Source organism: Erpetoichthys calabaricus, chromosome 18, assembly GCF_900747795.2.
Source record: "Erpetoichthys calabaricus chromosome 18, fErpCal1.3, whole genome shotgun sequence".
In the NCBI taxonomy this organism is placed as follows: Eukaryota; Metazoa; Chordata; class Cladistia; order Polypteriformes; family Polypteridae; genus Erpetoichthys; species Erpetoichthys calabaricus.
Genome location: NC_041411.2, coordinates 75,908,366 through 75,930,378, shown reverse-complemented (window position 1 = coordinate 75,930,378; position 22,013 = coordinate 75,908,366). Strand labels below are relative to the sequence as shown.

The following is a 22,013-nucleotide window of genomic DNA, read 5'->3' as shown; positions in this document are numbered from 1 at the left end:
AAAAAGATGCACAATTGGATTTGTGTAGAGATCAAGGCTTACAGTGAATATTTACGGCTTATATGTCTTTCTTACAAACCCTACTCATTTATTTCTTCGGCCTTAACCTTTAGATATGTTTTGTAGTTTTATTTTATTGGTATTCATAACATGTGGAGGCACCATAAGAGTCCTGCAGGTGAAGCACTGCCTTCACTCTTACTCGGCACCTGTGTCAGTGTATGGTGTTAATGTGCATCCACATATTTAAGAAAGCCAGATAGAAGTAAAAATCTGTCAAGTACCAGTGGTCAGTTCAGTTAAGGATCATTACAGGTAAAATTATTAAAAGGAGACATTCATTGTCACTAGGAAAAGTAGCCAATCTCAGTTTTGGAGACCAATTAACAAGACCATCCAGGGACATTCTGGATTGTAGAGCACTGACCTGCAGATCTCGGTTGTGATTCTCACACAGCAGCTGCAGGAACCGCAGGATGGGCTGCATGATAGCTATAATGACACTCATCTCCCCATCATCTTTGTTCTTGTCTCCTGCGCTTGATTGGCACTCCCCGGATGCAAAGTGCTCCTCAGGGTCTGCCTCCCTGCGGTAAGTGTTGTAGGCTTTCTTGGTGGCTGAGGAAGCTTCCAGCAGCTGATCTCGCACTTCTTCTGTTATCTGAACAGATGAATCTTTAGCTTAAAGAAAAAAAAAAGTTTCCCTTTTAAATTGCAAGTTTTACCCTTGAACACCCTAGAAATGTCAAAATTGAAATAGGATATTTAATTACTTTAAATAGGTTTGAGAATAAAAATGTGACTAATTTAAAACCAATTAAATGAGCCAGTAAACAAGCAGGTACGACCGTCACCCCTGCAGGGCAGTCGCTGCTGCACACTCACTTATTATCATAAAACTATCACTTAATGGCCTTAAAAATAATTTTGAAAGGTAAAGGAATCAATATGACGTGTGCACAATCAACTGGTGCCCCTTGCAGGATGGACCTTGAATTGCAGCAGTTACACAAAACATTAACACTGAAACCCTGAAGAGAATAGCTGGGTTAAGAAAACTGATACCTCGTGATCTATGGGGCCTGGAAGTCTAATCTGGCAGGTTATCTGGCTATGAACACCACTTCACCTTTCTCCTAAAGGGGTTCAAAGTTTAGAAGCCATTTTAAGCACACTGTACCTTAGCCAGCGTCACCTTACACAACTTCTAATCGCAGGGGATGTCATACTTGACAACTTCAGTTGCTGATCTCCTTGCCCAAGTATGTCAGTTTACATACTGTATATAGTCACATATAAGTCGGGTCTTGAAACCCGAAAAAAATTGATCATGTAAAAAAAGTGTTGCATTTTTGAACAGGCGTGTAAGTCATGGGTCTGATTTTTTTTTTTTTTTTTTTTTTTTTTATCTTCTTGCCTCCTCCAATCTTGCACCAGTTTCTCAGGCACATCGAATTTTGTTGCAGCAGCGCACTAACCAATTTCTTTCGCTACTTTAAACTAGCTTCATATTTTCTTCTGATCCAGGGGTGGGCAAAGTCATTCCTGGAGGGCCGCAGTGGCTGCAGGTTTTTGTTCCAACCCAATTGCTTAATAAGAAGCACTTACTGCTCTAGAAACACTTCTGCATCGTTGTAGTTGTCTCCCTCATTAAGATTTTGAACCCTTATTGCTTATTTAAGTCTTAAACAGCTGCATTCTCAGTTTTTAATTGCTCCTTATTAGCAATAAGACGCAAATGACAAGAAACCAGCAGTTATCCATTTTGCTTGTTACCCTTTACACCTGTGTGTATTTATCATGCACTATTTGGTTTAATTAAATACTTGGAAGGAAAGAAGAGAAAAAAAGTGAAGGATTGAGAATTACTCATCCGTTTTACACTTCAAAGTATTTGGATGATATCCTTAGAATGGAAAAAAAAATCTAGGATATGAGAATGACTTGAAATAGCCGAGTTAAAGCACCAACAAGCCATGAAATGTAATTATTGGCAAGGATAGTTTTCTAATTAAGCAACTGGGTTGGAACAAAAACCCGCGGCCACTGCGGCCCTCCAGGAATGACTGCCCACCCCTGCGAGTCTGATCGAACGCTCCATCACAGATAAAGGATGCTCTTACGATAAAGGTGTATGAGGGTGTGAGATACAAAAATCACAAAATCAGTGCAAATGTTGCTTCGGAATAGTTTGGGTATTACTGTGTGGTCACGTTGGCACAATAGAGACAGAGATAGAGGTTAGAAGCACACACTGATACAGCGCATTGCCGCACCCACATAGAAAAAAAAAGGCCGTGTGCTCCGTGGTGGCTCTCTCAGGTGGGTGTTAGCATATCAATCTCTTGGACCAATAGCGTGAGTTTTCCACATTCGACTTGTATGACCGACATTACAAAATACCAGACATTATACAGTAAAATCAAGTCCAGACTTATCCACGAGTATATATGGTAGCTAGAAATCTCTGGGCATGTCAGATTACACAAATGTGGGAGGATATTTCAGCATGGTTTCACATTTTCCAAGTATTACTTTGCCCTTTGCTCCAGCAGCCAATAAACAACAACATGCTGCCTGAGGGATCCCCTATCACCACAGACCCCTTTTTTCTTTCATTTTATTTTGGGACATTTAACACAAGACACAAGAGTCTCAGACTGTGAGACAAATCATAGGATATAAGGGTCTATATGACTGGTGGTCACAGAAACGCACCAGGACTGCCTCTGACTCTTAAGATTATGCAAGTAAATTCTGTGACTGAAGTTTGCTGGAACACTGTAATGTGACGTGGCATTAACAAGTCATATTACTTTATTCTTAAAAAGTAAAAATCAGAGAATGGGAATAAAGAAAACCAAAAGCATCTTGATTCTGTAACATGAGTAAGTAACAGGTCAACAAACTGCACAGCATCAGATGGACTGAGAACTAGGTGGTATAATGTGGAGGCTGCATGGTACTCCAGTGCTGAAACTGGTTTCAACCCAGTGGTAACCACCCAACTCCCAAAATCCACATTAAATGGGCTGGACACTCATAATGGTACATGACTCGACACCTACTTTGAGATGTGCTCCTGAGAACCTCATTCCAAGTGCCATTGGAAAATTAAAGATGCATGAATAAGAATGGTTAAAGAGCATTTTATAATCAAGGTCTCATCAGAAACAGTCTACTTGTTCTGCACTACAGATGTCCGCTAAAATCTACACACAGAAAGGAGCTAACAGTTTCAGACAGTAAGCCATCGGAGTTGCCCCCACTTTTACTGCAAAGCAAATATTTGGGTGTCATGAAAGGAGAACTGCATCTTTGGCCATCTCTCAATTACCGTCCAGAAGATCTTTCACAAAAGCGTTGTCTCACTCCCACATCCTAGAACATACCTTTCTTCCGAACTGGCACATCTCTGTCAGATGAGTCATCGTCTTTCTTCTTGTTGCCCAGGTCGCTAGTGTTGACTGTGACCGTGGCCTTAATTTCCTGTTGAGCCAGCTTCATGCGATCATAGAACACTTTAAAAAACTTTTCAGACTTCCGATCCTCTGTAAGCCGACAGAAAAATGAACGCTGAAATAGAAAGAGGCAAAGTCCTGTTAGGCATTCTGTACTGAGAACTGGTTGTGCTACCATACAGCTTAAGTGTGAGCAATTAGTAGTGCAAAATTGAAAATGAGACCAGCAAGGTCATTTAGATATCATTAAGTTAAATGGCCATGTTAAGCACAGCATACAAAAAAAAAAAAAAAAAAGTTAATCTATGCAAAGGCTTTACAGGTACATCAAGGCCACCACAGGCCGAGCCCAGTAGAGGAGGTTCACCACAACTAGTCTAGCACTTCTAAACTTTTGACCTGTGGCACCTAATCAGGTTTATACTCGACTTCAGCACTAAAATGGGACTTGCAGTATATGCCTTTAAGTACAGGAAAGCAGACCAAGGACACCAAAAAGTTTGCAAAATGTATATACACGTAAAAACTGGAAAGATGGTCACTGATGTCATACAAGGTTACGGTCCCAAAGCTCTCCTTCCCACGCAGACACTGAACAAGACGGGAATAGCAAGTTTGCCAGGGTCCCTGTTTAAGTAGGCAGCACTCTGTCGTCCACCAGTAGAAAATTGCAGGTCTTACTCAAGGTGTGTATCGGATTTGACTTCATGCATGTTGGGTGGTGTGTCTGCTCAACATTCCATAGCTCGGCAGCTTATTCAGACTGATTTTTCAATAGTGTTTAATATAGGGAGGTCCAGATCTAATTATGCAACTTTTAATGCAATGCAGGAAAACAATGCAAGACAAAAGAATTGTTCCAAATATCTTGTAATAAACGAATGCAGGGCAGGTGCTGCCATCTGTCGGCAACAATTTTCTATGTAATAAACTTAAGTTGTAGCGTAATGAAAATTGCATAATTAGATCTGGACCACCCTGTACAAATCGGAGTGCAAGTGGCAAAGGCAGTGGTGACAGTTTCACACCATTTATGAGATTAAGGGAGCAGGCAGAGGTGGTCAGCATGGGAGCCTCCGGGCTCTGTGCTGCAAAGTGAGCCAAGAGTTTCATTCCTCCACTGTGTTGCTCAGCCCAGATGCTTTGATGGTATGTTTGACACAGAACAGCCACGAGTAATTTGGGAAAGAGGATTTCTGTGGTATTGCTCTCAAAATGATCAAAATTGGAACACAGAAATAAGCTAGCACCACAAAGCCAAGAATAAGTGTGGAGCAGCTGGGCTCAGACAACAGTTTCTGTACCTGATGATGCCAAGATCAAAAAAATAATATCAGGTAAGCATTTGAGTGCTGCTATAAAGTTCTTAGGAATGGACTGGTGGAGGCTGGAAGGTAAAGCAAACAATGTGCTCAGTGACAATTTAATTGTAGTACAGCAGCTGCTTTGTCAGACATTTTTTTAGAAGAGGGTTTCTTGTTTGGCATCCAAGCACTAAATGTACTACCCAAGTGGGGCCAGCAATGGAAGCAGTCACTGTGGGTAATGGAAGGGTCTCTCAACTCGCATGTGACTGTGGAGTTGTGTCTAAACACACTTGGCAGATGTGTCAGTCCTCTTACAACAGCAGAATACTGGAGCTGTCATGAGGCAATGAAGTCACCCCACAGGCTCCAAATCCTCAAAATGCAATGCAGGATTGGACCAGGGTGTAAATTCTGGGTTCATGCCTGTAACCGATATTGTCTAGGTCATATCTGCCAATTCCGGTATCAATATTTTATTTCCTTTTACCTTTATTCCCCCCAAACAGTTTGCATATACACACACACTGTGACCAAAAGGTAACTTGAAGAAAAATAAAACATATTAGACAGATTAACAATTCAGACGTGTGTAAAGAAACAGCAACACACCTTTACAATGCCTCACTGGGACTGGGACAGCTTTATCTTCAGCCAAGTCAAGTTTTTTTTTGTAATTTGTGTGTATTTGAGGAGGGTGGTTGTTTGTTATATTAAAATATTTGGTTAAAAAAAAATCCTCCTTGGCCCCAATAAGACTACCTGTCTATTGTACAGCTTTAATATCTTTTATATATTGACTTGTTCTATATAGTTTATGCCCATTTCAGCATCGTTTATCGATGCTTACCAAATTCAGGAGTAAAAGTAATAAACATTCCTGCTTGCATATTACTTTTGGCTTCAATGGAAACCTGCACTGCTGCTCTGAGTGTACGAGTAAAGGATTTTGCTTTCAAGCCATTTTGACTGAACGTCTCAATTTTCTTGTATAAAAGGTCAACTGACAAAAGAGCAGCAGTGCGGTGCGGATAATGTTTTGTGTATTTATTTATTTTTTTTGCCCTCCAGCATTGAGGTAGGCAGTTCACCTGTCAGAGAGGAGCTCCTTGTAGATGACTCAATTCATTCCATTAACACAAAAGAACTACTGCATTCTGCGGCTGTCTTGTCACTGGCAGTTAACAGTGTGCACAAATGACGGCACAGCCAAAATCCTGTCCAGTAAACCACACAGTGCTCAGTGAGACATTGTGCGTCTATTATAGCTTATAATGAATACAACTTGAACTGATCTAGTATACATCTTTGAAATCCTACCAGGTCAACAGTAATATTGTCCGATTTACCACACACTCCTAATGCTAGAGCTACCTCGGTCTTGCATGCCCATGAACACTGGACCTGTGAATCACTTTTATACATAAAGCCCAAGAGTTCACTCACATAAATGACAGGAATGCAACGTAGACACAAGTCTCAGGGCAGGTAAAGAGCTAAAAATGATCTGAATACTATGCAAAGACTATTTTGGCTGAGAAGTAAAAAGTACATGAGTGTATCCAGCAGTAATTTGGGATCAACAGTTTCCTCATTGATCTTTCATGGAATGCATCTCACTTATTTTAAAAATCTGTACTATTTAACAAATGGCTAAAATTAAAAAAATAAAAAAAAAAGTTAGTCGTCAACTGTCCCACTTTATTGTTCAAGTCTGTAAGTGCGTAAGCATCAGTGCATCATACAAGATGGCACCATCACCGTGTGCCTTAACTGGCAGTTTTCTGGCTTTGCTCAAGTAAGCCAACAGACAATTGCCATTAATTACACTAAATCAGGACTCTGTACAGAACTCCATTGTATTTACAAAGATTTGACGCTACAATTTACCAGTAACTCCCAGAATTGCATACATGTAAAAAGTGGTCTGCATACTGGGTGCAAGTCCTATGGATCCCATTCCTGATTACCTACAATTACAGAATGTCAAAAACAGAGTCTAAACGCTAGATTCCTAACCAGTGGTCAAAGATCTCTCTATATGGTAAATTCTGGTCATCTATAAAAAAATTTTGTAAAACTTTAAGTGTAAGGGCAGTGAGAAACATCAACGTCAAACTTGCATCTAATCCTACAACAGCTCTGCTCGAGAGCGGGGGAGAAAAAAAAAAAAAAGTCTGCACTATCTAGGACGGCGTGAAAGGCCTCTTACATAACTAATCCACATTCAAGGCTGTCGTAGCAGCTCTGCATCTCAGACAACACAGTTCAAGTGTTCAAATCCCAATTAGGAAAGGAAAAGAATGGCAGTAGCAGACGTGTTCTTCAGCACATTTGGCAGACGGCTCCATTCGAAGAGTGTCATATGGGCGAGAAGTTCAATTGCACTGCTGCAAAAGCCCACAGGTTAACAAGGGACAGCCCCCCACACAAAGGAGTGAACCTCTACAGAGAGCAGGATGATCTAAAGCTGCATCCACCTTAAAGTGGTCATCTTATAAAAAGCTTCCCAAGAAAGACTCTGATAATGGTCATTGGTAATATCAATGAAAAGAAGAATTGCACCTTATGCTCATGACGCACATATGCAGCCAGCCATCACGTTAATCAATGTGGTTTATATTTTTCACCCTGAACGCAGTGTTTACCCCATTGACTACATGTTCTTGTCTCATCAATGGAGGGTTGGTTGGACTTCTGACAGACTTAAGTTTCATTTTTTTGTCCTTACATAATTCAAAATATGGGTATTAATGGATGCTCATACAGTGGATTCAGAAAGTCTTCAGACCGCTTCACTTTCTACACACTGTTGTAGATTTCATTTTAAATGGATACATTTACCATTTTGCCCATATATCTACACTCAATAACCCATAATGACAAAGTGAAAACGTCGTCAGAAATGTCCACAAATTAAAAAGAAAACTGAAATCTCTCATTCCTAGAAGTATTGAGACCCTTCACTGTGGTATTCCACATTGTGCTCAAGTACATCCTGTTTGCTTTAGTTCTCCTTGAGATGTGTTAAGAACTTGCAGTCCACCTGTGGCACACTGAAGCGACTGGATATAGTTTACAAAGGCACACCTCTACCTGCTGTGTAGAAGGTACCACAATTCACACAGCACAACAGAGCAAACACTAAGCCATGAAGTCCAAGAAACTGCCTCACTGTGCAGGTCCACATAGATCAGGGCAAGAGGATAAAACTCATTTCTAAAGCTTTGAGTGTTCCCAGAAACAAAGTGACCACAATAATCGAGAAACAGAAGTTTGGAACAACCACAGCTCTTAATAGAGTTGTTTGTCCTACCAAACTGAGTAACTGGGTAGGAAGGATTTTGGATAGAAACGTGAGGAACACCACAATGGTCACCCACAGAGCTCTACAGAGTTCTCGGAGATGGGAGAATTCAACAGAAGGAGGACTATCTCAGCAGAACTTCATCAAATTAGATGTTAAATGATAGATAGAACCTATTCAAGTAAAAGGTACATGATGGTGCTTAAAGGACGCCAAGCATGAGGAGAAAGATTCTCTGGTCTAATGAAGAGAAAAACTGAACTCTTTAGGCAGAACTTCAAGCACCGTGAATGATGAAGACCAAGCACTGCTTACCACCAGTGAAAATGGTAGGATGGTGGATGCATGTTCATGCTATGGGGCACTTCTCTGCGGTTGGGACAGTGTGACAACCTCAGACCTGGGCAACATGTCACCTATCAGCAGGATAATAGCACAACATATATAGTCAACACAATGCTGGTGTGATTTTTGGGACAAGTCGCCAAGTGTCCTCGAGTGTCCCAGCCAAAGCACAGACTCAAACCTCATAGAACATGTATGGTGAGGCATGAAGATGGCAGTTTGCAGAACATTCCCATCCAATCTAATGAAGCTTGAGGGGATCTGCCAGGAAGAATGGGATCAACTGCACAAAGCCAGGCGTGCAAAGCTTTTAAAGACTTACCAAGAGGACGCAAAGCTGGAATTGACACCAAAGTACAGAAGGGATGAACATTCATGAATGAAATCTTTCAGTATTTGATTATTAAAATATTTTTTAGACCTTTCTGAAAACTTGTTTTCCACATTGTCAATTCTGATTACTGAATGTAGAGTAATGGACAAAAATGTGAAATTTATCCATTTAAAATTAAATCTACAACATGAAGTGTGCAAAACGTGAAGGGATCTCAATACTTCATGAATCCACTCCACATTTCTGGAACTCCAGGCAGAACTAATGGAGTGAGTTTAATCACGTACACTTCCAATGCTAACCCTCCTGCCATTCAATCACGGACTACAGCCAGTAAATACTTCCTTAGGCAGCACTAGAGACTTGAAGGGAAAGAATAAAATGTATCTTATGGTTCATCTGTGATTTTTAAAAAGGGTTATGGGGCACAAGGGCAAGTGACAGAGGGTTAGCCATTATGGATGCTCCATGTACCAGACACTATGCTACTTGCAGCAATCCCTGCATTTGACGGCACCAAATATTTCAATCCAGTAACTTCAAATATACAAACCACATGGTTGGCAAATGGCTATTTGTCGTAATAAAAGGCATCCAGATTGGTCAAAATCACCACACCACACATGAAGTAAAAAGTGCATCTTTGTTCAGAAAAATCAAGGAAACTGAATACGCTACACGTGACCATTCAAAGACCACCCTTCATATAAAGCATTTTACTCAGCTACTCGCTTGTGATAATCAATTTCTAACTTTGATTTGTAACATGCCTTGTTTACTCAGTTATGTTGACCTCTCTCGTAAGTCACTTTGGATAAAAGCATCTGCTAAGCACATAAATGTAAATTGCAGGGGCTTCCCAACTCCAATAATGTGACAGCTGAAATGAGTTACTCAGGGACTCAAATGTCAGGAGTCAAGTTTCATTTAAGTCCGTGACTTGTGAGTTCAGGGGCTAAACCATTAAGGGGCCACACTATCTATCTGATTTACAACGTAATGTTCTCAACTCCACTTGAGTGGAATGAAGACCTAATTGATTGTCGTGTGTGTATCAGAGGTGTTTTCAATTTTGAGCAGCCTTATCCATCACAGACAAGAAATAAAACCTTTCAGATGACAGTAATGTTGGTCATGATTAGCACTACTTTGCAACAAACCGCAGAATGCACAACTAAGAACGGCACCTTTTAGACATCCCCTCTACTCCAATTAATACTCTAATTTGCTGTGATGGAAGAAGTTCCTTCTGGCCTGCTATAATGCTGAACATTACCATTAATGCACACTGTTGGGTGTTTAGTCCACATTAGCACCACATCTACCACCACTTATTAGAGAAAGAGCCTTGTTGTTTTGCTCTGCACATTTCTTTAGATTGGCCCATGGTGCTGGACTGCTTTGCCTCATTCTTATCAAGTCCATTTCTTTGAATAATTAAGGTTCATGCATCTTCTAAGTGGACCACTGTAAAACAAGGTGATAAGGATAACTTGAGGGACAAGTGTTTCAAGTGGTACTCCACCCCAAAATGATACTCTTATTTTACTTACCTAATGTAGTTTGTAGTGACGGCTGAAGAAAAAAAAAATAACCATGTTTTCATGTAGAACGAAGAAAAAAGTTTGATACAGTATTTTGACCAATGCCAACAGCACCAATCAATATTAAAACTAACATTTTTTTTTCATGAACATCATGTTGCATAATCCACATGTCAAGTCATCCAGTCATATGCTACAGCATCCCAAACTTTTTTTTTTATTAAATACTAAAATATTGCTACACAAGTCACACCCAGAAAACAACGTGAACTAAAATGGAGCTCACTCAGATGTAAATGAGCATTTGAATTGTACACCTGCCTCCCCCCATTGTTACAAATGAAGATGTGACTTCCAAAATCTGCTAATTACACCTTTTGGTAAAATTTTGTGAACACGTGGTTGTGACTTTTCATGCAGTTGGTCATGCGCCGAAAATATGTTTGAGCTTCAAAACCTGCTAATTGCAACAGTGTAGCGCTATAGTTTTAGGGATTTAGTTTCAAAATCTGCGTACGGACCCAGATTTTCCTATTTATCTCCAAAATTTATCTTTTGTACTTCGCTGATTTTGGAACTGAGCTCTTCAATTATGCTGTACTAGACATTAAGCTCATTACAATAACGGGCGCTAGAACAGTAGTGCATAAACATTAGTAGGAACAGTCTATATTAAATGGCAAGGGACTTTGACCTCATTCTTTGTTGGTCGTATTTTTCTTTTTTTCAGCCTTTCTTTTGTTGATGTTTACTTGCTGAGCTGACCGTTCTTCGTGGGCTGCCGCCGTGTATTGTGTGTCTTTAATTTTCTGTTTCAGTAATACGGTCTTGTATATCCGCTGGCTTGTACGTCCGTAATATACATTTAATTTTCTCTGGTGGTAATACAGGCGTGCGCGTCGGTAATATGCCTTTAATCTCCTCCGACAGTAATACTGGCTTGTATGTGGCTTTAATATACATCACTGTATTGTGTACCTTTAATTTCCTCTCGCAGTAATACTGGTTTGTATTTCCATAAAACACCTCTAACTTTTTCTGACAGTAATATCGCCCCGTGCCCCGCGCACGCGCACTTCAGCAGAAGACACACACACACGGACACCTGGACGCACAAAGGGATTTTATTAAAGAAGATTATTCATATCCACAACTGGAGTACCTTGGGATTGTTTAGTGCCAGTTGGTGAAGGTGGATGGGTGAATCAACCTTCTGCTTGTTGAAGCATCTTCCTGATAAGGTTTTCATTCCTTTTTGTTCAATTTTAAATCTTGAGTTACATTACTCTTAGGGAAAAGTTCACTCTTGATATCAAGTGAAGCACAATATTAGCCAGTGAGTAAGGCTGTTACTGGGCTGGAACGGTGACCAATTAAATGGGGGTGCTCTTATATTTCAGAGAGTTTTAGTTCACGACAGCCTTTTCTAGAAGTGATTCATTTAAAAAAGTTTTAGTAAAGAAAATACATGTGCTTGGGATGTTATGAGAATACAACTGGACGACTCCACATGTGGATTATGTGACACACCTTCAAAGCCTCTACCTCGCTCGGCTCCTAGCTCCGTACACTCCTTGTCGCTCTCTCAGGTCCTCGAGCAATCATCTCCTTACTGTCCCACACACACCAGACTCTCCACCCTGGCAGGCAGGCAGGCACTTCAGTGTTATGGCCCCTCAACTCTGGAACTCTTCCTCATTCTCTCCAAGATTGCTCCTTTCCCTCCACCTTTAAATCTCAACTGAAAACTTTCCTCTTCTATAACCTTTTGTCTTCTGTGTACATTTTTTTTTAATCTTTATGTAAAGTGACCTTTTGTTTGTGAAAGGTGCTCTATAAATGCAACTTATTATTAACACTTGATTTTTACGCAAGCTTTTTGCTACTGTTTGCTGTTATTTGGAATTGGTCACCATAGATTGAAACTGAAACTTCTGTTCTAGATTAAAACAGAAGATTAAAATTTTTTCTCAGTCATCACGATAAACCATATGGGAGAAATACATTATGGTTGGAGTGTTCCTTTCAGACATGTAAAATAATGCTGTAGGGCCTAAACAAGTTAAGAAATCAAGTAGCTAATGCCAGTTTTTATTTTTAATCTGGTTTAAATTGCCCTTAAATATAGCTATTGTAATCAAATGTTAAATTAGAGATCATGACATTTTAATATTGCTACCTATCAATAATATTCCCCATTTTTCCATTAAATGAAGTAGTGGTAGAAAAACAAGCAATTACTGTACATCGGCCATTTTTTGCATTTTTGTTAATGTGCAGAGAATGCTCTTTCAGGGCTGCACTTGTCAATTATTATTCAGTTACTGGAGATTGCAGAAAAGTTTCCTAGATATAATCACAATCTAAAATATGAAACCATTAAAATGAATATGTCGTGGAGAGAGACTCCATCATACATCTGTTATATAGATTATATAATAATAGATTAGAAATCATTTCTGCGGCCTGTCTGGAGTTTCAGCTGATTGTGGAAGGGGCAAATTGGTGAGTCATTATGGTGACCAGAACACCACCATGAATACAAAAGATCACTAAGCAAATCCATGAAAATTACATGTCGGGGCACAAAGACAAAAAATATCCAAGTTACCGAATATCAATCTAAAGGAGCCATTCAGAGTATAACAGAATTTGCCTGTAGCAGGCCATCAACAAAAATGGAGTGATCATGCAATACGCCACCAAGAGACCTCTGAAGGAGTCATAAGCTACCATGGATAAGATTGGAGAGACTAAAGACAACTAGTGTACCTGGAGCTTTATGGGAGAGTGGCACTCACACACACAAAACATGTTGGCTAGAGTTTGCCAGAAGGAGCATGAGAAAGTCTCAAATCCGTTAGAAGGTTTTATGGTCCAATGAGACCAAAAAGGAGCATTTTGGCCATCAGAATAAATGGTTTGCTTAAACAGTGGATATCCTCAAAAATGCATCACGCCCTGGAAGGCTTTGGAGGGTAAAATTAGTGCAACAAAATATGGGAAAAACCTGATGGAGTCCACAAGGAACCTGTGCTTTGGGAGAAGGTGCCATGGTCTTGCTGGAAAACAAATCAAGCATAAAAACAAATCTACATGGGCAGGCTTCAAAACAACAATGTGAATCTCATCTAGTGGATGAACTTTAAAATGGTTGTTCAATCATGAACACCATACAACCTCACAGAACTTGAGTAGTTTTTGCAAATAAAAGGCAAAAAATGGCAGTGTTATATGATAATGGGAAAGCTTCTAAGGAGAAGAACGAAATGTTAGCGACTAAAGTAAGTATTCATTTTCCTAATCTGCTTTACCTATTTGAAGTTGCTGTGTGCCGTAATCTATCCTGACAGCACAGGCTTTCTGTGCACGTAAAACCAGTTCAGATAATGCAGTTTAGTCAAGCTGGTAGTAAACTTTCTGAACATGGAGGTAAACCAACACACCAGAAGGCTAAGCACACTCCCTTGACAGACGATAGTAAAAGGCTGCATATGCTGCTGTAATTCAAGATACCCTTGCATTCTTCACATTGGTGCAGTGTTTTCAATCAGTCTGTTAAAGAGCGCCAACCTGAATTAGAGGGTATTGGCAGGGGGTGGGGGCGTGCAAAGAGATAATATATGCAGGTGGCTTTGAGGTGTTGCTGGTTGAGATTTCTAAAGCACATGTGCCATGTCACGCCACACCATGCCACTCGAATCTCTTGCATAACAGAGGTTGACACCTTGAGGTTTACTCAGGCAGCAAGTCAATCAGCAGCATTATCCATTAACACATGACCTACATACCCAAAGTACGGGCCCTGAAGCTGTCATAAACTGACTTGCAGCAAACACTGCTGACGCTCAAACTGCACAGGCGCGCAAGCACAGCTAACCGCCATGAAAGAGACCCACGGCAACACCAGGGGGTGACGTGGGCTTCAGAAACTTAAAAGCAAGACCGACAGGCTTGAGACAATTTGCAAGCTGCACTGTCAACAAATTGATGGAAAGACTCCAACCGAATAGAAGCGTGTTCTAGAGAAGGTGGCATCAGGAATATGCCTGGTTATATAAGCAGAGCCCACACAGCTCCCAGAGGCCTGTGATAAAAGGCCAACAGCTGTGGGAGACATGCAGCTCAGGTAATCCTCTTCTCCACTAAAAATAAAAACTAATCAAAAGCACACTGATGGACAGACTGTAAATAAGCTGCTGCTGCTGCTGTTGCATAGTTTAATTCTGAACAGTCATAACCCCAAGGAATCCTAAAGAAACGCTCTCAGAAAGGGAAACGTGCGAGACATTTGATAGTGACACGGAAGCCAAAATGCTTCAAGTTGGGGACCCCTGCAGACCCAACACAATTAATGACACCTCTCTTTCAAAGAAAGAAAATGGGCAACTGAAGGAAGGAAGTGTCCTTCATCCAAAAGATTTCATAAGATGTTCTATGAGTGGGTGTCAATCTGGACTATGAATCACACAGTGGGGCAGACCATTCAAAAATCATACACAACGGGTAAACAATCCATAAGCGCTTCCGGTGGGAGACTAGAATCCAAACAGCATATCTGACATCTCCCTCATTCGGCGGCAAGTAACTGAGCGCACACCCACGTCTTACCAAATTCATTTGCTATTACTGCTTTTTCAAAACAAGCGGGCTAATAGCAGGCCTGAAAGGCACAAAGGCCCCGAGAGCTCATTAAATCCCCCTCTCTGCTGTGCTTCTGTGCCTTCAGAGAGTGAGCGAACAAGCACACGAGATATAAATAGAAGTTATATAACATCTTTTTGTTGATGCCAAATGCTTGGAGAGAAGCAGGGAGGCGAGCGCGTGAGAGAGAAACCACCAGACGTCATGACCTTGTTTTCAGAGCCGTCCGCCTCCAGACTGCTTGGAAATGCTCGCTGTCGCAGGGACCTGCACTAAACAGATGCATGTTTCAAATATGTTGGAGGGAGTGAGCAAACAGACTCTTCTCTGCAATTGGTAGACTGGAAAAGTTGAAAAAAGTTGGAAAGAAAAAAAAACCTAAAGTTTGAATACATCCGTCGTCTTTGTGTGATGCTCATAACTATATTAGCAAACTGACTGCCACACATGGAAGTCTCCGGGAGGGAAAATGGGAAGCACATAGCCTAAAACCACCGCTGAACTGCAGGTACACCGAAAAGCCAAGTCACATTAGACGACTTTTCCAACGATTTCCAGTTGTAGCCTTCATTTACATAATCTTCGGTGACTGTGTCATATAGCTTGACATACCCAGTGTCTTAGTCCAACAAATCTGACTCGCCCCGGTTTGATTTGGTCTTTAGACGCAAGGCGTGGGCTCTGTGTGCACGAGGGACGACAACCAATGAATGCTCATTCAGAAGTATAATGTATAGAATGCAGTGATTAGAAACAGGGAATGAAGTATTTTGGACCAGGTAAATATCAGACAGATGAGCCTTGCTTCTGTTGTGTGTTTTACATACCATGACAGAACAGAAAAAAGCGTCAAGATGGCTAAGCTTGTCACTCCTGTTAATCCTTTGAACAGCACCAGCTCTTTTAGGCAGTAGGTTATTGGCCATCAGAAAAATGTCCAGTACAAATAGAGCTGGAAAGATATGCAGTTGCCTACTTACTCCCAGAGTAAATCTGAAATGTTCTGGCAACACAATCAGCAACTGCATTCGGTAAGTCTGACATACCCTCCAACAAAGTCAAAACATTCAATCTGTTGACAAGCTCCGAATTTTTAATAAATCACACATACAGAAAAATGGAGTTGTCGTCGTCGTTACCCCCACAACTTCCTCATATTACATTCATAGAGACTGCAGTGTAAAATGCCAGGGCGCTCCAGTTTAAAACAGCATTGTACATTTAGGAATGCCATTCTTTTTCACTTGATGCAGAATGCCACAGGTGAGGAAGGCAGTGCGGCTCCAGCAACTGATCTGTCACTACATTGGTTACCCGTGACACTTAGAAATGACTAAAATACTGCTTATGGTTTACAAAGCCGTAAATAATCTGCTTCATCCTATATTTCAGAATACCTCTCACCTTACACTCCAAATCGTAACCTTAGATCTTCAAATGAGGGTCTGCTTAGAATTCCAAGAGCTAAACTTAAAAGAAGTGGTGAGGCGACTGTTGTGATGTGAGATTTTGCATATAACTTGATATTTTGTATGTCTTTATTTGTAATTTAGGCAAAGCAATGTAATTTAGTGTTACTTTGGTGAGAGGCATTCGTGTTTGCCCCCCTTTACGACCGAGTCTCTTTGAATTTTATGACAGAGTTGGGAGAAGGGGGTGCTTGACACGGGTGTTTCTCTGCTAGAGTCTTTCAGCCCAAACCCAAATCCCCACAAAGAAGCCAGGTTGCCTAACTGGCAAACTTTAGCTCAACAAATGGTTTTGGGGGATGGCGGGTATTAAGATGTTCTATTTCCCCATTGGTCTGAAGTATGCTTGTTTGGAATTGGTTCGTCTCAGAGGCCTTTAAGTACTATGATGCCCTATTGGCTGTACGGGTTGGACAGAATCTATAAATCTGCTTCTTCAACCACATTCTCTTTCTTACTAATCTCTGATGAAGACCACCATCACACCATGAACTGAAAGGACAACACAATGGAGAGCACAGCTCGGCTTCAGCCATATTGAACAGACATGTGGCTGAAAGCGGAGCACAAATGCCTTAACTAGAGACATTTTAATTAACTAACAAGAGCGTGCCGCCTGAAACTACACATCACCATTTAATCAGGTTGTATGGTTGCCAATATTCAAATGTACTTTGCATAGTTATTATTTATGATTATTATCGATACATTATATTATGTGTAACTTAAATCCTGCTTGTCTTTTTACTACACCCAATTGCCTGAGGTTATAGATATAGAAGGGAAGGTGGGGAGAAGGTGTACAGTATACTATAATACCTTATAAACAGTGGTAAGTCTGCGAGATTAGGCATTTTGACAAAGGCTACTTAATACAATAGGGGAAAGTACAGCAACATATTACTCTACCAAGACAAAACAGCGGCCTTCTGCTGTTATGCACAGAAAATCTGGAATAGCTGACTGATAGAAATTTGCCAGACTAATATGGTGGAGCTTTTTTTTTTTTTTTTTTTTTAAAAACATGGTGTTCTCAGCTTCATTTTAGTGAACCCCTGATATACTATATGTACATTTATCTTTTTATTTTTCAAGGCTCAGAAATTCGGTACTAACCACTATTTTCTCTGCTGTTCCTTTTCCAGTTTTCTGTGATGGCCAGAAGGTCCACATGACCATCATCGTCAAGTTCTTCCATGTGAAGCCTGAGAACCATGAGGACTCATTTAGACCATTTATGTTAGGTAGAATGCCTAGTGGCATTATTAAGGTCTGTATCCGTCTCATCTAACAATTGATAGACCAACCAGAATCCAAACGGGTGGGTACCAAAGGGTAGGGAGTGACACAGTAAAGGTCATTCCATGTACATCAATCCACCAATAAAACTGACAGGTGACAAACATCTATGAGAGCTTCCTATACCCAGCGACCACACAGCACTGACTTCTCTCCCAGCACCCTTACCAGATCAACTTTAATCTGCAAAATACCATTTTATTAGATACACATTGGTAGCAAGGGATGGTTCCAGACCATGTAGCATTGCAAGACTAACAATCAAATACAAGGATTTAATTTTTTTGTTAGGATTTTAATGTTATGCTGTATCACGACTGACCTAAACTGCATTGAAGATCCATGTATCAATTCGGTTTTTGGGGGGGGGGGTAAAGGGTAGGTGTCTCCCTACCAATGGTTAACTGGCATGAAATTTGATAACCAAAGGGTGTTTAACTCATTTTGAATGCTGGGTGCCATGCCATGACGAATGTACGTATGTTAATAGTTCTTGAATCCATATTTGAATATATACAAAAGAATACATATTTTAAATATGAAACCGTCTAATCCCAACTGGACTACAGTCCCACTTAACGTAAGAACTTCTCTCACAAAGCAGCACAATGAGCTAAAAGGGACACATTTGCCAATGGTTGTGTAAAACGCTATAGAAGAGGACTGCAAGTCTTACTGTGATGACTGACATGCCTGAAATGTTCTTATACCAATTTAAAAAAAAAAAAAAACCCCAATGGATATTGACCCAAGCATTATCGTGCAATAAATTGTCCCTTTTATAACCAGATTTGAGAGGCTTTTAGGAGGTTGTTCTGCTTGTTACTACACTGCATGACAACAAGAACAGTCATGCACTTTTATTTTGTTGGACTGCCATTAGCCATTTCAACTGGGATTGCTTCGACGACCTTATGTAACATTTATTTTCATCTAGATCTTCATTAAATGTTTTGTCAAGATCTTGTATTGATTAAAAAAAAAAAAAAAGTCTCGCCACTCTTCACAAGTCTTCTCCAACACATAAATATAATCTGGTTTACCTCAATGTAAGCCGTTTGTAAAGATCTGCACATGTCAGAACGTAAATAACACACTCAACCTACCCTGAAGGTCCGCAAATTATGTTAACCTGCTTAAAATGTAAGCGTTTAAATTTTCTTTTTTTAAAACTTCGCGGTTTCCAAGTTTTTCATGCATACAGCATTTACGTAAGTAAGCAATGACACAAATGTCACTGCTGCCAGCAGTGCATAAAAAGGCTGACAGAGAAACCAGTTCTACAATCTTCAAACAAGTGAGCCCTATAGGAAAATCCACAAAATGTGACCTTTGTTGGCTTTGTATCAAATGTAAAATGCTGCCTGAGCCGTGCCAACGCCCAGACAGCTTTATGGTCACAGAACACTCCATCAACACTAGTATGCAATGGAATTAGGCCTTTTGGGCAATACACAGGCTGAGCTTAAACAGTTCCTTTTCTAGACTTACAGCTGGATGCACACCACTGCACCGAGGAATTTGACCAGGTTATCTAGTGGGTATAAGACTTTCCCCTCAAAAGCTCTATAAAAAATAATTTAAATGCCATTTGATCTTAATTTGTGTATCAGTTTCCTAAAGGCATATCTTCCTGGTTCTCGAAACTCTGCAGCTGCAGGCACAGGACAACACCTTCACTAGCCACTATGCTACCTTGTCATATGAACCTTAGGTCTTCAATGTAATTAACCTTGACACTTATCCCAAATTAAAGTGCCTTTTTGTATTTAAATAAGGATTAGGATGATCCAAGAACTTCAGCACATGAAGAGCTGTCTGAAAAAAGGCTGAACGTCTCCACCACATTACAAGAATCGGCTTGTGAACTCAAGTGGTCATTTTGCTTTCCCTTCTTAATTTATTCTTGATGATTTCTCTCAAGCCGAGGAATTTTATATCCTCCTACAGAGACTGAGTTTTGGCTCATTTGCTTGCTTGCTTCCTTCCAATCCCTCATTTCAAACACCTCCAAGATGGCTTTCACCTTCGATTATTCATTATTAAGCCAAATATGGAGTTAAAGAAAAAAAAAAGTGCCATGCAGCCTTTTACATTTCACACTTTGTCATTCTGAGATCAGAGCTCTGGATAAGTCAAAGCTACATTCATCACCAGTTCACTCCTTCAAAGAGCAATCAAGCGCTTCCCAAATGCCATTGTATTTTAATGGCTTATAGAGAAGGGTATTTACTTAAGACACACGGCACTCAGTACAACTGGCCAACATATCTTGGTGATAATCATGATAGCACACAAATGTCTAGAGGTCCCTACTGTAATAAATACACAACAGCTGCACAACATCCTGCTCGGCTCAGCACTACAAAGCAATGAAGAACGTGGTCAAGTCACTTTAGTGTATTACTGGCAAGCAGTCAAATTTATGGGTCAGGACATGAAACACTTGCTGTATTATTAAAGATGTCAGCTATCATGTACAGTGTTACAGGACCATTAGCACTGACCAGTATGCTCAAAGAATTTAATCCCAGACCACAAGGTTACTGAACAGCGAGTCATATGGACAAATGTTTGTGTATGCGCTTGATTTCACTTTCTTTTAACCAATGGTACTGTATTACAGCTATAAGTAAGAATTTTATTGTACTGTACATATATGGCAAATTTGAGCATTAAAATGACCTGTAATAACAAAAGAACATTTAAGAGAGAAAAAGGTTACATGGAAACATTATAGCCTTCTTTACACTTTTAGTTAACCTAAATAACAAAATTTTATTTGCTTCAGCTCGTCCCCTGTGAACCTTTGCTCAAGATGTTCTTCTCTACATATCCTTGTGACTTTTTTGCAGTTGATGAACACAACAAGTTCTGCAGTCAAGTAACAGGACACGAATTAGACTCAGTTATGTGTCACTGTGACTTGGTTTTTACATTCTTGAGTAACTCAGAAGCTTATTTTTGCCAAACAAAAGCCATATCCTTAAAGACTAATTATAGTTCTAAATCATTTGTGGATATGACAGCATATTCTATCACATGGCCTTTAGATTTGCTACCCTTTAGTCCTACTGGGACTCCGCAGTACTATTGTTCACTGGGAACAAACATTCTTCCCATTCTAGTTAACCAAGTGCACATGACAGATTTCCTCCATAGACTGATATGCAAGGTCATTTAAGAGAGTACACCTACCTGTATTGCAGTGTTGCCACCTTCCAAGAGCGCAATTGCTAACAGAATGCTTTCCTGAAACACTCTGTCACTACCTGCATTCATAATTAGATCAATGACCAGGTCTGAAGCTCCTTCTTTATCCAGGTGGCACTGAACTTCTGCCAGACTCATCTCACTTCGATTGGTTGTTCCACTTCCACCAACTGATCCTGCAAACAAAAAAATATCCACACAAACACATTAAACCCCTCTTCAAACTGGTTTAGTACTTAGTTTAAAAACCCACCATACATTGCAGTATGTAAAGTACATAATACTTATTTACAAAAAATGGATACACGAAAAACTCCATTTTTGTATATTACTATTCTAGAACAAACGACCACTGCCAGGCTCACATGAATGTTTGATCACTTGATTAGTCGTCCCTTAATTTTATTACTCCAACAGTATACAGTATAGGATGATTAACTGCTCTCTAGCTGTAGCCTAAGCTCAAGGCTGATTAGTACTTCTGCATTGTGTAGTGCTGCAGGCACATGCCTGAACACTAGATGGCAGTGTTTGTAGCACAGAAGAAAATGCAGGCAGTTTTTGCCCTCCAGGATCACCACGTCAGTTGCTACCCATTTTCTACTGTAGACAAATGTATTTGTCCACCACATTTTTCTACTTTTCGTGCATTCACCAGCTTCCAAGTCAATGTTAGCTGATATTTCGTGCAATAAATCGACAGCCATCTGATTGGTCTTGTTTATATGATACCACAGCACTACACATGTATATTCTCCAACTTCTTTGACAGCTCTTCTCTTGATCAGCTCCATGTTTAACTTCAGAATAGTAGAAGACGAACGAAAACACGTTTCAGGAAATGTGTAGTTACCAAACTTGCCAGTCAGTCATAGGAGTCTGCAAAGGAATCGCATCAATGTGACTCGTAGTGATGTTTTGGAGGAAGCACACATCAGGCTATGTGGGCTACGGCACAGAAGTACAGGGCAATTCCAGTGGGCAGGGCCCAGAGTTATGAATGTTACTGTCTTAAAAACGAAGCAATCCAATCGAAATAAAAATCGCAGTATTCCTGGATAAATGTAGGAACGAATGAGGCATGGAGTTTGAC

The 22,013-nt window shown here is 40.3% G+C and overlaps 1 protein-coding gene and 1 long non-coding RNA gene across 7 annotated transcripts in view; one reads left to right on the top strand and one right to left on the bottom strand.

Moving 5' to 3' along the window:
• The window catches only part of LOC127526220 (uncharacterized), a 388,781-nt gene that overhangs the window by 131,815 nt on the left and 234,953 nt on the right, over window positions 1-22,013 (top strand). The gene's annotated exons all lie outside the window — the stretch shown is intronic.
• LOC114669269 (inositol 1,4,5-trisphosphate receptor type 1-like) overlaps window positions 1-22,013 on the bottom strand; it is a 186,557-nt gene that overhangs the window by 46,646 nt on the left and 117,898 nt on the right. For all 6 annotated transcript variants that reach the window (XM_051920995.1, XM_051920989.1, XM_051920990.1 and 3 more), the window contains 3 exons: window positions 20,906-21,096; window positions 3,393-3,576; window positions 428-681 (listed from right to left, as the gene is read on the bottom strand). In XM_051920995.1, the coding sequence (XP_051776955.1) occupies window positions 428-681; window positions 3,393-3,576; window positions 20,906-21,096 (629 nt within the window). The remainder of the gene's footprint in view (window positions 1-427; window positions 682-3,392; window positions 3,577-20,905; window positions 21,097-22,013) is intronic.